This window comes from Musca domestica, unplaced genomic scaffold (genome assembly GCF_030504385.1).
Source record: "Musca domestica strain aabys unplaced genomic scaffold, Musca_domestica.polishedcontigs.V.1.1 33, whole genome shotgun sequence".
NCBI classification, from domain to species: Eukaryota; Metazoa; Arthropoda; class Insecta; order Diptera; family Muscidae; genus Musca; species Musca domestica.
In genome coordinates, this window is record NW_026712312.1 from 7,245,212 (window position 1) to 7,264,223 (window position 19,012).

The 19,012-nt window shown below is 34.3% G+C and overlaps 2 protein-coding genes across 3 annotated transcripts in view; one reads left to right on the forward strand and one right to left on the reverse strand.

The window, feature by feature from the left end:
- The window catches only part of LOC101888471 (protein AAR2 homolog), a 107,284-nt gene that overhangs the window by 13,957 nt on the left and 74,315 nt on the right, over positions 1-19,012 (forward strand). The window lies entirely within an intron of this gene.
- Positions 1-19,012, reverse strand: part of LOC101888121 (neuropeptide CCHamide-2) — a 35,869-nt gene that overhangs the window by 5,989 nt on the left and 10,868 nt on the right. The window contains exons 1-2 of one of the 2 annotated variants that reach the window (XM_005180525.4): positions 10,375-10,898; positions 4,181-4,268 (exon numbers count right to left, since the gene is read on the reverse strand). In XM_005180525.4, coding sequence (XP_005180582.1) covers positions 4,181-4,256 — 76 coding nt within the window. In that variant the 5' untranslated portion in view covers positions 4,257-4,268; positions 10,375-10,898. Of the gene's footprint in view, positions 1-4,180; positions 4,269-10,374; positions 10,899-19,012 lie in introns of those variants that run through there. The other variant, XM_011292979.3, reaches the window with a different exon arrangement.

A 19,012-nucleotide genomic window follows, 5' to 3' on the forward strand; every position in this document is an offset into this window, starting at 1 on the left:
TGAATATTCATGAAACTCATAAAACAGGAAATTAACATCCGATTTCATTCAGACTTGGCACATCTCAATATTTCCATCAACACACGATCTGTTATATAGATGGTAGAGATCGGACCATTCCTTTTGGTACCTCCCTTACATGGGGTTCAAGATTTTGAAAAACAAAACGCTCATAGAAAGCGAAATATGCATCCAACCCTCTTCAAATTTCACACATCTAAATATTTTTGCTAACGCAGCATCTGAAGATGATATATATCCACGAACCCCTTCTGGTACCTAACCCACAAAGAGTCACAGTTTTCGATACTCTTATATGTCATAACTTGTGAAACAAGTCTTTACATTTTGCTATGTCTAAATATTTCTCTTTACCAGAAATTTGATATAAATATGTAATTTAACTAAATTCGGAACCTCCCCTATAAAGAGTCAACAGTTTAAATTATCATAAAGTGAAAATCCTCATGATTTCCTTTGGCTGTTGTCCATGTAGCGCCAGTGTTGTCATTGTACGAAATATAAAAGTCTCATGCTACATTATTTTTCAGCCAGAGATCCAACAGAAAAATAATACATACTAAATTTTATTTCAATGATCCGATTTGATGTCATCAACTAACACACACACCCCCGTCCACACTAACGTATGAGTGTTGCGATGCCTGGTTTCGCCACACAACAATCATACGCTTAGCAACGAGAAGATAGATGAACGGTTAAAACACAAAGCCAAGTTCTAAGTTCTGAGTGAATTACAAAGTTGTTGATAACCCCATTTCGTGTCACAAATAATATGACATCACAAAAATAAAATTTAATAGAAGCGATGAATGCTGCAAAAGTGGAAATTTCATTTTCGAGTTTCTTTTGCGATTTTTTTGGGGCCAAATAATCGGAACAATGCGATGAAATGCAGACAATGGGTTGAACCTTTACTTTCATGCTTCTTGTTTGTTTATCAATACGAAACAGAAATGATGGGCCATTGAAGGTATGACAGCATAATAAGGGGGATATTAGAGGAGGTATAGGCCGAAGACGTAGCCATTTGTAATGTGTGCCTTTTTCAGAAAGGAACTGTAAATTATGATCAGGATTTGACCCACGTTAATATTCAATTGAAACTCGACAATGAATGTGTTCTACTTATTCTGCACAGACACACACACACTTATGTGTACACTTGCAACATTATTGCTGTGCCAATTGTTCGACATTGTTTTCCTTCTCCTGAGATGCCAACAGTTTTCCATTTTAATAATTTTATTACGTTTACGTTTTTCTTTCTTGCGAAAAACAAACAACAGAATAAAACGGAAGCGCGTAGTCATTTTGTTTATCGAACGAGCGAATGAACGAATGGAAATGATAACAAACATTTTTTGTTATTCCTACGTAGACAAACACACATGCACACACACATTCACGCCTGCATATAAACCTGCAACAACGTCATCACCTTCATTATGCCAAATGTTCAATGCATCCACAGCCAAAGAGAAATGCAAAAAAAAAAAAAACTAGAAAAACTATTTTTGCAACAATAAATGCCGGCACTCTGTTGACAATTGACGTCAAATGAATGCAGCAAAAATATTGGTTTGTTTATGTTGCGGACTGAAATGACTTGCAAACAGGGCAAAAAGCCACACCAATTGATATTTGTTCTGAATTAAAATATGCACACGGAATGAAAATACTGTGGGTAACGGTAACATAAATTACAACATTGAAATAACATGAATAGACATATGGGTGATTCCATGTTAAATCAAAAACGGATAAGCTCCATACGACTGCTGATTCTAATTAAATGATGGTGCTGTAATGGATTTTGATCTAAGTGTCTATATAGCTTGGGAACCCCCTCGACTATATACGAGACCCATGACTATTCAAAACTGTGAGTAAGAGCGGCACAGAGAGAGAGAGATATAGAGAGCATGTCCTACTACGAAATTTGAGGTCGCTACTTCGAATCCCCGTGCCAGGACAACAAACAAAAAATTGAAATAAGAAATTGACAGCTGCATTCCTCAGCCAATGTTTGGTTATATAAATATATTTTGACTTGTGTAATGATTATTCAAACTGTTGACCCTGTATAAGAGAGGTTCCGAAGAAGTAGGCCAAGTCTGATAAAAATATTAAAAGGCATCAGATTTGGATTTTATATCGACTACTTGCTTCACTCTAAATTATTTATTTCGAAAAGTTCGCGTTTTATAATTAATTAAAAAGTTGACCTGTTGTGAGTTAGGTACCAGAAGGAGTAATCCGATATTGTCCATTTTCACAACAGATCTTGGGATGCTAGAAGTATTGGGATGTGCCGAGTTTAAAAGTAATGGGAGGCTCATTTCTCGTTTTATGTGCTTAATGGTTATTCCAAATTTTGACCATTTGTGGGGGAGGTACTAGAAGCAGTGGTCCGTTCAAATCGTTCTTCATACCAAGTTTTGTGTTAGGGGAAATATTGAAATGTGCGAAATTTAAAGATAATCGGACTCTTAGTTAATATTTTAAAAACGTTATAATTATTCGAAATTTTGAGGGTTTTTAAGGGAAGTACCAGAAGTAGTTGTCTGATCTCTACCAACTTTACACCAGATTTAGCTTAAGTAGAAGTATTGCGATGTATAAACTTTTTAAATGAATCGGATACTTATTTCGCGTTTTACTATCTTCATGGTTATTAAAAATGTTGACCCTTTGTGGGTAAGGTACCAGAAGGAGTGAACCGATGTATTCCATCTTCACACCCGACCTTTGGTTAATAACAATTAAATTAAAAATGTGTGTAATTTGAAGACAATTGGACATCATATTTTTTAAGAGTTGTAGTTGCTCAAAATTTTGACCCTTTGTGGGGGAGGCGGTACTTGATGGATGGATGGAGTCCATTTTCGTACCTTACATAGCGCTGATGCAAATATTAGGAGCAAAATCGGATTATCCTTTTTCTTTCTGTGCAAAAAATATATTTTTTTGAAAATTTCGACCTTTTGTGGGGGATGTACCAGAAGGAGTGGACCGAAATTGCTCATCTCCGAACTCGATCTAAGTTTGACAAAAATGTTACCATGTACCAAGTTTGGACCAAATCAGATACGTCCTTCGAGAGTTATCTTGCGCACCAGCCATCCAAAACCGATTTGTCCTGAAACTGATTTGATCCAAGTAGACTTACGACGTTTCGACGTTTTGTCCGTATAAAATGTTATATACCTTTTCTAGCCATATGGCTGAGGGTATAAAAAAGAAAAGAACACAGTTCGACTCCTCCATTGGGAAAACAACATTTAAACCGATATATGTTCATCGAGGTTAAATTGGAGTTCAAAAACGGAAGCCAGACCTTAATTTCGTTGCTGTTAAGTTCAGTCTTCTTTTTTTCTTTTTGCAAATTTTAGATAAAAAAGTCTATTCTGGGCAAAAGGACCCCAAAATTCACTGGCAACACTGTTTTGGCATGTGATTTCACAGTGACTGGCCAGTATTCCCTGGCATACATATGAATCAGTATAATTTTTGGGATACTCCTTGATCTTTAGACCTACAGGTTTTCGATAAGAGATTTTTGCAAAGGCAAAAATGCAAAACAAATATTGAGTGCCTGTCTGTCATTGAGCTGAACGTGAATATTTCTCTACTAGTCGACTCATGGATCGCACGTATTTCTTTTTTCCTGATATGCGATTTTCTGGGTTCATTGCATTGAAATCAGCTGGACCGTACCGTGTGTGGGTTTCACTTGCATTTTTCTTTGCGAAAAGATGTAAGGAGGGGGGAATAATATTGTGCTCTCCATAAGAAATGTAGATTGAGAGAAGATTGGAATTAAAGGTAAGATGTTTATTTATTTATTTTTTTGTTTTAATTTTTATTAGGCGTACAATAAGAAAAAATATATACCAATATTGGATTAATTTAGTGGATCTACAGCGTAGACATTTCAAAAATTTTATTTTTGGAATTCGATTTTATGTTAAAAAGAAGTTGGCAGTTTAGAATCTCCTTATTCTTAACCGCAACAAATGTTGTTTTCGACTTGTGGAAGAATAATCCTCCTCGATTTCTCTCCTTACTTAACTTTGGATACATTAGTGGCATAATAACTATTTTTCGTCGTTGCACACATAAGAAGAAGATGCTTTGAGGGATTTGTGATACTTACTCTTAGCCTGACTTTGTTGTGCGGCCAAACACATGGTACAAATAACAACCAGGAAGAAGGATATTGAGAGTTTCATGTTTACAAGGATCTGAAAAATACAAAGAGATAAACATCACAATGAGAAAGTGTGTTAGTAAGGAAATTATAATAAAAACAAGTAAAAAGCTGTAAGTTCGACCGGGACGAACTTTGAATACCCTCCACCATTTGGTACAAATTTAGAATTTTTCAAAAAACAAAAAAAAAAACCGTTAAAAAATTCTGTTAAAATCTTAAAAATACCGAAAGTAGCCGTATATTAGGGTCTATGCGACGTCGTGAACCTGCATAGGCAACTTTGGTCACAAGCTATTACAATATTCAAATGCGAAACTTGACAAAAAATTTGTTTATAATGAAGCTAAAATCATCAAAATACCGAATATAGGGAGGTACCATGACAATTATCTGCCATAGGCTGTAGTATCCATTACGAACTTTAAACACCAAATTTGAAATAATTCCGGTTAATAATGTCGCTAAAATCATCAAAATACCGAATATCAGGTGTATTGTTATATGGGGGCTATACGAAGACGTGGACCTACATTTTCAATCCAAAAGTCCTGCAGACATAATACACATTTGAGTAAATTTCTATCAACTTACTTCATTTCGTTCGGAAGCTAGAGTGATTTCCACAGATGGATAGATGGACAGACGGACGGACATTGCTAAATCGATATAGAATTTTATGCTGATCAAGAATATATATACTTTGCGGGGTCTAAAATGTATATTTCGAGGTGTTACAAACGGAATGACAAGCTTAATATACCCTCCATACTATGGTGGAGGGTATAATAATAATAATAGTAATCGACTGACTATTAATCATCTGTGGACGGGATCTGGCCAAGTTCTTTAGTTTTTACGACAATAAATTTCCTTTTTTTTAAGAAAAAATCTCTAAAAACAGGTTTCAAAGAAAAATTCATCTGTCCCTTAAAACTAGTATCGTTTTCTTTTGTTTGTTTTGGTTTTATTTACAAATGATCAATACTACAATACAAAAAACCTTCATTTTTATTTTCTGAAAACCTAACCTCAATACAGTTCTGATGAAAAGCTTTCGTCTTGTTGTAACAAAGGTCACTATTAACTGGAGTTGTAAGAAGAACAATAGAAGAGAGAGGGAGAGAGTTTATTTATTTTAAAACAAAACAAAAGAATTGTGGATGGCCCATTCTTGTTTTTCAGATTTTATACACAATATTTTTTTGCCAAATGACAAGTTAAACTGGACACGAATGACTTCAGCTTAAATATCAGAAATGACCCAGCTTTTCCCACGCACATGAAATGATTAGGGATCTTACACATTTATAAGAAATTTATTAAATTTGATGTTATGTACACTGAGAAAAAAAAATAGGAAACACATATCGCAACGCGTTCTACATTGGAACTACTGAAATTAAAACCTATTCTTGCAAACAGCTTTTAATTTTTATACCCTCAACCATATGGCTTTTGATACGGCCAAATCGTGCCTCATCGAAATAACGGTCTTAGACCCTAGGCCTCTTTGGGCCAAATCCGTTTTAGGACAATTGGAGTCGATCTAGCCGTCCCTCTGGCTGGTACGAACGATAACTCTAGAAGGTCCACTCCTTCTCGTAACTTCCCCACGAAATTTTCAAAAAAAAAAAAATTTAACTGCACAGAGAATGTACGGATTATCCGATTTTACTCCAACTCCAATATATCGGTCCGCTCCTTCTGATACCTCCCACGCCAGAGGTCAACATTTTGAATATTCATAAAACACGAAATTAACATCCAATGCCATTGATACGTCTCAATATTTCCATTAAGACAAGATCTGTTATAAAGAGGTACCTCTTCTGGTCAACGTTTTGAATAACCAAAACGATTATAAAATCCGAAATCAGCATCCGGTTCTCTTCAAATTATACACATCACAATTTTTTAATTGTCCCAATGTCTTGTGTGAAGAATGAATATATCGGTCCACTCCTTCTGGTACCTCTCACACCAGGTATCAACATTTTGAGTGTTTTTGAAGCTCATAAGATGTGAAATTAACATCTGATTCCATTAAGACTTGGCACATCTGAATATTCCTAGAGGTCGGACCATTTCTTCTGTTACCTCTCCCACAAAGGTTCAATGTTTCGAATAAACAAAATGATCATAACATCTGAAAAAGCATTCATTCCCAAATTAGACATATAACAATATTTTTATTACCCCAAGGTCTGGTGTGAAGATGGTATGTATCGGTCTACTCCTTCTGGTACCTCCCCTACAAAGGGTCAACATTTTTCAAAACTATGAAGAGCATAAAACGCGAAAGGAACATCCGATTCCAATTAGGCTTGGAATATCTCAAAATATCCATCAAGATAAGATCTGCTAAAAAGATGGTAGAGATCAGACCATTTCTACTGGTACCTCCCCACAAATAGTCAACATTTTGAATAACCAAAACGTTCATAAAATCCGAAATAAGCATAAAGCTCTCTTCAAATTTCACACATGCCATTATTTTTTGGAACGCTAAATAAGCATCCCACTCTCTTCTAATCTAAGCAAAATCTGTTGTGAAGATGATAGATATCTGCTGACCCGTTTAGGTACTTCAACCTTAAAGGGTGGCAATTTCCAACACTTATAACTGTCATATTTCCGTTAGCCAGAAATCTGATATGAATATGTAATTATTTGGAATTTATGATTGATTTACTGATTTTAATATGTAATTAATTGGAATCTATGATTGGGTATAAAATTGGATAGAAATGTTCGATTTCATTTAAATTTTGCACGTACCAATATTTTTCTCTGTATATGTACATATCTCATGTAAAGTATAAGAAGTAGTCGATATAGTCCAAATATGGCACGTTGTAATATTTAAATCAGTCTTAGGTCAGATACGAATTGGACAATATTGGCCAAATGCTTTGGAATAAAGGGTCAAGAGTTGAAATAATTACAACTCAAAGCTGGGGGTATACATCTGTTGGCAAAAACTACTGATACTATTTTATTTGTTTAATTTATACCTTATACACCTGTTGTATTGGCAAGTTTAATTTTTTAGCATTTCTACTTTTTGTTAAAAATTATTAAATTTTGCAAAGTGTATCAAATACAAAAAAAGAACACAAGTCATTTAAACGTTACACCAATCATATAAATATCACAGGTGAAATGGATACTCATAACTGGGCTGCTGAAGTTCCGTTTGTTTGGTTGGTTGGTTGTTGGTCATTCGAAATGTTTTTGCAAATTCCCATCACGTCTGTGTCTATTGACTTTGTGATGTTGTGCCAACAAAAAGAACAACAACACATGAGGTCAAAAGTTCTGACAAGAATAGAAAGCAAACAAAGAAATGAAACAAAACAATCAGACAATTTAGTGGGGCAGGATTACCTGTTAACCTGTCTGTCCGTCTGTCTGTCTGTCTGTCATCGGCATGTTGGACATACACAAATAAATAAGAAAATAAATAAAATATTTGTACAACAATTAAATGGATGTTGCAAACACATGTTGTTGGCCTCCGCCGTGTTCCAAAGATAGCCAACAACTTTTTATTTGAAGTCAATGAATGGCTGACTGGCTGCTGGTTCATCGGCAATTCATTTACTTGGAAATTATTGCTGTCATCTTTTCAGTTTGTCTGTTTGATGGCCCGTTTGGTGACTTTGGTATTCTTTCAGTTTTAATCCCACTTAAATAGTTTGAGCCAAGCGATGACATTTTGCGGACAGAAAGATTTGACGTATTTTTTGTGATGATTCCTAATTCAACTATCCCCATTATAATCCTTATGATGGTCGAATTAGGGAAAAAGTTTATATTGTTTACATTATGAATGGATTTTGAAAGTCACGTATGTGAAGCTGAGCAGGAATTAGGAAATTATATCTAGTTTAGGAAACAAAATTAAATAAAGAGATTTATATATGTATATGTAAAATATGTTTTTAAAATTTAGCTGCCTACGCGGAAATTGTGGAAAATGTGTTTAGTGAAAAAAGTGAGGAAATGAGTATTACTTTTGTAATACTGATATGTGATTGGGAGCATATGGTTTTTCCCAAATTTGTACTATAATTATATAAAAGTTTTTATATAAAAATATAAAAGAGTAGTGAAATAACTGACTGATTGAGAATCAACTCCCTGGCGAAACGGCGGAATTTAGAATCTTGAAATTTTGCACGAGGGTCATTATTGGTGCCTACGCATATGGGATAAGACTGGATTAGTGGGAATTCGTACTAAAAAGGTATGACAAGTATAAAATGCGCTAAAAAATGAATACTTTTATTGTACAATTCTGAAATTTGGAATAAGAGTCACTGATGAAGTGCAGGACAGATGTACCAAAATTCTTTTTTTGGAAATTGAACTTTAAGGCTACGAAAAGTTCTAAAATGATACTAAACTTCTAAAACGGTACCATTTGGTATTATATGAGCGTATAGAGTTAAAAATTTGAAATTATGAGAATCAAGGTTGGAAAATAAGTTTGATATATGAAGGTGGTTTTGGAAATGTGTATTAAGTGTGTTAACTGTACTAAATGGTAGTAACTTTGCAACAGGTTGGTTTAGGATGAGCTGATGAGGCAAGAATTTTGAAATTTTGTATTAGGGTCCCTGTTGTGGATGGGTTTTTGATAAAGAGGTGGTTCTGGAAAGGTGTACACGGAAAGGTGTGCACGAAAAGTGAACAGATGGTGCTTCAAATCCGAGCTGGTGCATTCAAATTTGATATTGAGATCTCCGTTAGTATCTGGTATTGAGATATGAAGGTGGTTTTGGAATTGTGTACTATAATTGCACGAAAAGTGCTAAATGATACTAATTTTTGATCACTGTTGGTGTCTAGGATGGATAGATGTATTTTGTTTTGAATATGCCATACAAAAATACCACACAATATGGTACTAAATTTGGTATTGGGTAAAGATATAGAGCTGTAATTCTGAAATTTGATATTAAGGTCACTGTTGGTTTCCAGGAATTACACATGGAGACGTTGAAATAGTTTTGGAAAAAATTGGAAGGGGTCCATGTTGCAATGGTTTTGTTAATATCCTCCTCGCTAACCTTCACAATTAAAGATTTTGAAGTCTTTTTGGTGTAAAAGGTAAACATTTTTCTATTATTCTTTCCGAAAAAGGAAAAACTTAAATAAAATATAAAACCTTGAAAGTCTGAAAATGTATTGCGATATATGCAGTTTAGATTAAAAAAATGTGAAATTAAAAAAATTACGAATTTTGAGTACTAAATAGGTCTAACACTAACTGTTGTAACGAATCTAAAATTTTAAGATCGTATTTTCCCCTACACTTTGATATTCAAAACTCAATAGGGAGAGTCGAAAGTAATTACAACAAGAAATATGTCCGGCAAGAATTTAGCAAACTCTCAGTAAAAATACTGGCAAATTTTTTCTCTCGAATCGCAATCTCTTGCAGCACTTTTGTGTTGCAAATTGGATAACCAGAGAGACAGCTGCTGGAACAATGAACTGTCATACCAATTTTGGAATTTTGAATGCAAAATTCAAATCTACTTATATTTGAAAAAAAAAAAAAAAAATTAAAAGTTTTGACATATCCCATGTTCCCAAGTGTTTATGCCTTTACCTGTTTTCTTCTACCATGAGTCAAGTAATTGAACACTCTTTTTTTGCTTTTTATATGTATGCCGTGAACAGTCAAATCGGTAGACCATTCAATTTTTGGACCTCGAGATATAACTTGGCGGACAGATCAGCTTATTAGAATTTTTGAAGAGGATATTCATTGGAAAGCTAATGTAATTTACAGTCATATAAAAATACCAATTACAAGTGAAAAAATACTTAATATAGAACAAAAACAATGAATGCTATCAATATCAATATATCAACTCAATTCAAAAATTAATTCAAGGTAACAATGACAAATTAATTTTTTTTTGTAGCAGACTTTTGTCCGAAGCTGCAGTTGACAAATGACAAATATTCTACAAAAATACAATTATTCGAATTTATACTTTTCGTTTTTTGCTGAAACCACTACACTTTCTAAACCCTTAGCTGTCGGCAAAGTCAATTCGTTTCTCAAAAAAATATTCCTAATCAATATGTATGAGGGTGCTTGATAATCTCCTTCCACTCACCTTATGTTCGTTTGTATGTCGTATCCACAAATATAAAATCTATTTTGGCACTTTAATTTTCTTTTTCTGATTTTGAAAAAGTGCAGCTTTTAAATTTATAATTGATTTATTTATTTTTTTTGTTCGTTCGTAAGCACAAATTACTGATTTCTTTGTCTCCTTAATCTACATAAATAATTAAGTCGTTTCTTTTTAAAAAATAGTTTGAGTATGAGGTGTATGTGTGTGTTTGTGTTTCCACTCTTTTTTTTAAGGTACTTTTGTTAATCACAGATGGTTTTCACTTAAATTTCTATTTAATTTTTTGTTTGCATTTTCGTTGTAGCTGTTGTTGTTGTTGAAATTAAAACTGCCGCCGGATCTGTTTTAGAATTTTTGTAATTTGCTTTGTGGTTGTTGTTGTTCGTGTCACAATTTTTCGTTGCGTTTCGTTACAAAAATAAATCAGATCATGAGCTCAGTTAAAACTCATTGATTCGATCAAATACGTTGTTCATTTTTCGAAAGTTTCAAACAAAATGAAATCTGTTTCGCAAATCCAGAGTTTATAATAGCTGGAGTGAATTGAAATGATTTTGAAACGAAGTCCAGCGATGTGATTAATTGAAGAGTTGCCAGAGTTTATGAAGGGGTTTTTTTTTTCTACCAAATGTGAGTGCTCAAATATTCGGTCTCAAATTCAGATCTTAGTTGGGTTTATAACACCAGAGATTGTCTTTGTATTATTCGTCATTCTCTGTTTTTTTTTTTTGAGTCCTTGTCAATCTGTCATTTATTATGGATCAAAAGAGTTTACCTCAGTCAATATAGCTCTCTCTCTTTCTCCATTACTAACAATGACACAATTACTGCCCTTACACCGAAAAGTCTTCAAAATCTTTAATTTTGAAGTGTACGGAGGAGGATGTTTGCAAAATCCTTGCACAATGGACCCACATCGAATTTTTCCATCCAAAACTATTTCAATGACTCCATATGTAAACTCTAGAAACCAACAGTGTCCTCAATATCAAATTTAAAACTCTTAGCTCTCTCTTCACCCAATATCAACTTTAGTAACATTTAGTACGCATATACAATACCAAATTTAGTAATATTTATATACAATACCAAATTTAGTAATATTTAGTACTTTTCGTACTAAATTCGTATTTTAGCACTCATTCACATAGCCGTCCCATATCTCAATCGTAGACACCAACAGTAGTCCCACTGTGAAATGTCACGGTTTCAGCTCTATTCTTTTACTGAATACTAAATTTAGTACTATTTAGTACTTTTCGTACAATTATAGTACATATTTTTTAAACCACGGTCAAATCTCAAACAGATATATCATCAGTAATCTAAATATCAAATTTCAAAATTTTATCTGTATCTCTTCAGCCAATACCAAATTTAGTACCACTTGGTATTTTTCGAACAATTATAGTACACGTTTCCAAAACCACCTTCATATCTTAATCACAGACACCAATATCAAATTTAGTACCATTTAGTAATTTTCGTACAAATATAGGACGTATTACCAAACATCCTTCTTTCAGATACTAACCGAAACCTCAGTATCAAATTTCGGGATTCCAGCTCTATCCCTCCACCCAATACACAATTTAGTACCTCTTAGTTCTATTCGTACATTGTTTCATTTTCCTATTGGACACATTTCCAAAACCATTTCAATATCTCAATACCAGATACCAGCGCAGACCTCAATATCAAAATTGGGGATTCCAGTCCTATCCCTTCACCCAATTCAAAATTTAGTACTTTTCGTACAATTATAGTTCGTGTTTCCAATCCATCGCCTAATCTCAATTCCAGGTATCATCAGTAATCTTAAAATCAAATTTGAGAATTGTATCTCTATCCCTTCACCCAATACAAAATATAGTACCATTCAGTACTTTTCGTACAATTGTGGTACACATTTTCAAAACCACCTCAATATTTCAATCCCAGATACCCACACCGACCTCAATATAAAATGTGAGGATTCCCGCTCTATCCCTGCACCCAATACTAAATTTAGTACTATTTAGTACTTTTCGTACTAATATAGGACACATTTTCATATATGCCGCCAAATCTCAAACGCAGTTACCATGAGTAATCTAAATATTAAATTTCAGAATTTAATCTCTATCCCTTCACGAAATACCAAGTTTAGTACCATTTAGTACTTTTCGTACAATTATATTACACATTTCCAAAACCATCTCAATATCTCAAACCCCGATACTAACACATACATAAATATCAAATTTTAGGATTCCCGCTCTATCCCTGCACCCAATACCAAACTTAGTACCATTTAGTATTTTTCGTACAACTATAGGACGCACTTCCAAACCTACCTCCAAGTCTCAAAAAAAGTTAGCATGGGCAATCTAAATATCAAATTTCAGAATTGCATCTCTATCCCTTAACCCATCAAAGACATAGAAGTATAAAGATGGGACAAGACAGAGTCAAGATATGGCAACCCTGTGAAAATACCTCTGTTGTTATGATATCGTAACAACATAGTTAGAAATGTTATGCGATTTAAACCGCTTAGGCAATATGCAATTAATTTGGAAAGTCTATGGAATAGAATTTTGAAACCCAATTTTTGGATTTTTCAAACTTTTGTTTGTCATTTTTTTCTATAAATATATTTTTTTATATTAACATGGTCCTGCCATAAGCTGTTACCCAGACAGTATAGACACAAACCATTTGCTCAGAATGCATTTTGTCTAGTCTTTACCATTTAAGGTCTTTGAACCCATTACCAAGTTTAGTACTTTTCCTACAATTATAGTACACATTTCCGAAATAACCTCCATATGTCTAGGCTACAAATGAACAACGTCCCTAATACCAAATTTTAGACCTCATGCACAAATTTTGTACTATTTAATACTTTTCATGCACTTGTTGTACACATTTCCAGAACCACCTCTTTATCATAAATCTACCAACAACAGGGACCCAAAGTGTTTCAAATTTAGTACCATTTAGTGCAGGGCACACTAGTACTCATTTCTAAAACCACCTTCATATATCAAACTTACATTCCAACCTTTATTCTCCTACCAAATGGCATGTGATGAGATTTTAGCTCTATCCATTCACATAATACCAAATGGTACAATTTTAGAAATTTAGTACCATTTTAGAACTATTTGTAACCTTGAGGTTCTAATTTTCAAGAATCCTTTAGTACGTCTATTCTGCAGTCCATCGGTGACTCTCATACCATATTTCATTCCTCAAATTCGAACTCATTCGGTTTGTCCAATACAAACTATTCAAAGTACTAAAACTTTTTAGTATTTATCGTACCCTTGTAGTACGAATTTGCAAAACCCTAGCCTTAGGCTAGGCACCAAGACTGACTCTCGTCCAAAATTTCAAGATTTTTTTCTTTAAAAAATATATATAACGTCTTCTTTTGTAAACTTATCTATTAGCACTTGGCGGCAGTTTGTCCCTGTTAAAATAAGGGGTTGGGATGTTGTTCTGTAAGCAGTTGCCACGATGTTTGTAAAAAATTAATAGTTTAGTACTGCTACTTTTTGCTACCTAAATTTAGTCCCAGTTCAATATTTTATTCTCAAAGGAAAAAAAAAAAATTTTTTTTCTAAAAATGCGACCAATATTGCAATTACCATATTTTTAGTAAACATATGGCAACGCTGCTCTTCTTTTTTGCCAAGAATTATAAGAGATAAGGTATAAGAGATAATGTAGAGGTTTGGCTTGTTTACATCTGTTGATGTCTGATTGGTTCAAAGAATATAAAGAAATCGGAAAAATCCAATTTTTATAGGGCCATAGTTCGGCTGTAGTGGGAGCATTTTTCCCAGCGATAGATCGTTTCATTTGCAAAGTAAACTAAAACAGGAATTTTCCATAACACCTCTATATATTTTCAAAGTGAAACTCATTTTTTAAATCCCAATTTAATTCTGTTATTTTGGTCAAGAAAAAGAATCAAAGTCGAAATCTTTTCCAACATCTTTAAAATAATTCATCTGAAATGCATTAACCTTTAAAATGTCTTGTTTACTTCGGAAGCTTTCCATCAAAAAGAAGCAGACCATTGGCATTGTTGTCTATCATCACGGGGTAAACACCACAACTGTAAATAAGATTTATTAAAAGAAAATACAACAAAAGAAGCGGAAAATGTAAACACTTCCATTTAATCGAGCGTGGAAGGCAATCTCATCGGGCCAGACGCCACAGACGTGTGTCCTCCTTCTACTTCTTATTTCTCACACACTTTGTCCAAAGCTATTTTTAGTTGATAAGTTATTATTATAATTTTAAATGGTTGATTGGTGATCGCATGACAATTAATAAATAATCCTTTTTATAGTTGTAAATAGCAATAACAACAACTATTACAAAAAAAATTAAAACTGAGAGTCAAAAAAATTTTAATTTTTACTCCCTGGTATCATATTTCCCCATTTATAAATAAACCACATTCGTGGGATAATATTTTGCAACAGCAAAATGATTACGGTATCCCAAATAACAACACTGTTACGCTTTCGCTTGCCTTTACGTTTAACTAACCATTTCGTTTTTTATACCCTCCACCTTGGAAAGGAGGGTATATTAACTTTGTCATTCCGTTTGTAACGATGTCCGTCTGTCTGTCTGTCCGTCTGTCTGTCTGTCCGTCTGTCTGTCTGTTGAAATCACGATACAGCCCACATTATTTGAGCTCCAAAATTTAGCAGAGCTATTTGCATTGTGTCTAGGATGGTTGGTATTGAAAATGAGATATGTCGGTCCACGTTCTGGTATAGTCCCCATATAACGGTACCTTCCGATATTCGGTATTTTGATGATTTATGCCACGTTTTTTCACGGATTTGTCTTAAAATTGGTATTTGTAGGTCATAGCAGGTCCCTTGCCACACAAAACATTGCATGTAAGGGTCCAAAATTTGGTATAGCCCCCATATAACGGTACCTTCCGATATTCGGTATTTTGATGATTTTTACCACATTTTTTTCACGGATTTGTCTGAAATTTGGTATTTGTTGGTCATAATTGGTTCCAGCTTCGGTGGCGAAACATTGCATGCATGGGCCCATTATTTGATATAGCCCCCATATAAAGGTACCTCCCGATATTCGGTATTTTGATAGTTTTTGCCACATTTTTTCACTGATTTGTCTAAAAATTGGTATTTGTGGGCCATAATGGGTCCTAGTTCGTGTGGCGAAACATTGTAATTATAGGTCCACGTTTTGGTGTAGCCCCCATATTACGGTACCTCCCCATAATCGGCATTTTAATGGTTTTTGCCACATTTCTTCTAATGTTTATTTTACCCTAAGGTGGAGGGTATTAAAAGTTTGGCCCGGCCGAACTTAATGTTTTTTTACTTGTTGACATTCTAGAGTTGATTTATGTAAATACTGACCAATTTCCGTCCAAACCTCTCTCAAAGATAATACCAAACGCACTGATCATTCCCTCCATTCGTGTAACAAACAACATTCAAATTCTATCAAATTTTGTGTTGTTTTTTTTTCATGTCAAAACACTATCTCAAAACATATGGAAACCTAGCATACGATCATGTAGGTCAAGAAGACAACGTGTTGCTGTTATTGGAGCATAGGATCGCCTACAATTTCCAATCTTTGTAACATTTATTTATGAATAGAACGGCATAGAATTGAAATGAAAACAAGTCAAACGGTCAATCGGAACGTTTCTAATCTACATATTTGGAGTGGATCTGTTTTGAGATTACAAACAACAGCAACAACAATGATAACAACTGTGGCCAGCGTTGCATTATCAGTTGGCAATTATAATTACATAAGTCATACTGTACTCTGTACGGTTGATAATGCAACAAATTGTTGTAAATTGCAAAAAGGTAGGCGTTTTTATTGGTGCCTTGATAATTCAAGGTGTGGACCTGTAACCTATTTTTCTGTTTCTTGTATAAATTGGGTTAAATTGTTTTTTTTTATGTATGTAAATAATTTAAATTGTGACTTGTCAATTAAAACTCGGGTTGAAAACGAGTTAAGTCACAATGGTTGTACAAATGTGAGGTATTATTTTCGAGCGTACAGAGCGTACTTAAGGTACTTGTGTAGGACGAATGCATTAAAAATGGAAAATAAAATTTTTTAAAAAATTTTACGTTTGATGGTATGGTAACTTCAAATAGCACTAGCCAATGTCGTTATGTATGGTTACTAATGGTATGGGGGCTATTTCAAATCCTAGACCTGTACTGAAAAAAAAAAACAAAAACTTCAACTGCAAAAATTTTCGCCGACTTCAAAAAAATGCTTAAAAAAACTTGGACCGAAGAAAACCTAGAATGGCAAAGAAAAGCCAATTTAGTTAAATATGGGACTGAAATCGTAAGCATTTTTAAATTCAGTATATACCTTTAAATGGGATCTATATCAATTTTAAAAAGGGAATAGCTGAATATTTGAGAATACATGGTGAGATGAAAAAACTGCAACAAAGTTAAACGCCATAAATTTTAAGTTTTTTTTTTTGAAAATTTTATGAATGAAAGCAAAAATGTCGGAAATAGCATCAAATTTTAGAATAAGTTTAGATTTGTTCGAATTGGTCACCTTTGGCACGAATTATGGCCTTCAAACGGTGATGATGAGGAGATCGACATTTTGGTATATTTTAGTGCCAACCTTGCTTTCCATACTCCAGACACAATAGTCCAACGGATTGGTATCCGGAGATTTTCTAACCATTCTTGGGTGGCGCGTGCTGAGTGCGATTTTGCTGAGTCCTGTTGGAATGTCCAAGGTCTGCGGCCAAAATATTTTCTTGCCCAAGGCTTTAATACACCCTCCAGAATATTCTCGCTGTAATATTCGGCATTTATTCTGAGGCCACGGACCATCGCATGGCCGGCGCTTGAGTTCTGGTGGGCAACATTTTCTGCTGACCTCTTTGGCAAGTAAACACGATCATTTTGTTTGTTTACAAACTGCTGGACAAGGAATGTTTTCTCATCGGAGAAAACCAAATTCTGCAGTTCACCACTTTCGGCCAAGCGAAGCATCTGTTTAGCTCTTTTGAGTCTATTTTCTTCCTGTTGCGGTGTAAGTTCTTGCACTTTTTGGAATTTCAATGGTTTTACCTTTGCGAAGCATTTCTGCTGATGTTGCTGTTTTCTTCCGTCCACCTTCTTGACGAGCGATGGTACGAAACACAAAAGATTTATTCACATTTAACTGGTGGAGTGCTCTAAAGATAGCCACTTGTGGTTTTCCGGATAAATAAAAAAAACACACTATCGCACTTGAATTCCCTCACGAATAATTTTTTTCTGGAAAATTCTCACCAAAATGCTTTTGTACGCTTGTAAAAAATATAATGGGCTGTCACTGGAATAATTTTAACAGCTGTCGGACGAGTGTCTTAGAAATGACAGTAGTCTGAAGTTGGTAGCTGTTTTTTCATTTCACCCTGTATAACGGTACCCCCGATATTCGGTATTTTGATGATTTTAGCCCCATTTTTCAACGGAATTGTCTAAACATTGGTATTTGTATGTCTTATGGGTTCCAGGTCTGGTGGCGAAACATTGTATGTATAGGTCCACGTCTTAGTATAGCGCCCATAAACACCCCCAGATATTCGGTATTTTTATGATTTTTGCGGCATTATTCAACAGAGTTGTTTCAAAGTTCGTATTTTAAGTACGAAACCGTTACTACAGCCTATGACAAAAATTACTTATGCAGGACCACGTCTTCGTATAGCTATGGTTTTCATTGTATTTTTCGTCTGAACTTTGACGGATTTTTTTTTTTGAAAAATTTTAAATTTGTTTTAAATTATGGAGGTTATAATAAGTTCGACCCAACCGAACTTAGCTGCTTTTTTACTTGTTATAGTACATATTTCCAAATTTAAATCCACGCCCACATCTTAATCCTAAAAGTCACTACTATCCCTTCCACAAATACCATATTTAGTAGTATTTAGTGCTTTTCGTAGCTTTTTAGTACATACTTCCAAAGTCACCTTCAAATCTTACACTTTTAGTTGAAATTTCCAAAAAACCCTAGCCTAATCTCATCCCATACACAAAAGCATCGACACGCATGCAAAATGTCTAAGTCCGACCAGACTTAAGATTCTGTTTTGCATTTAGCGTCGGCAAAAAATACTGTTGTTTATAAACGGTTATAGCTACAACAAAACTGCTTTAAAAAGCGCAAGACATTTGCTAATGAATTGATGGTGGGTATATTTGCTTTCTATCCATTATATTTCGACGAATGATAGGTCGTCCATAAATGCGTGATGCTCACGCTCTGATACTTCTTTGAAAGAATCGACAATGCTGTACTCCACTGTCTATATACAAGGTGGCGCAAAATTAATCCTTCTATCATAATAAGAGCAAAAAAAAAAATCCATGGGAAATTTAATTCTGCACCACTGTAATTAAGGCATTAGGGGCCAATCGTAAAATTTATACCATTTTCTGATAGGAGGACTACTTTTGTGCCACCTTATACATGCGTCATTCAATAGTTATCAGATCTAAATCAAGAGGAGTTGAAAATATGAAATATTGCCATCAGTTAACTCAGATTTAAACCAGACTATTAAAATTGA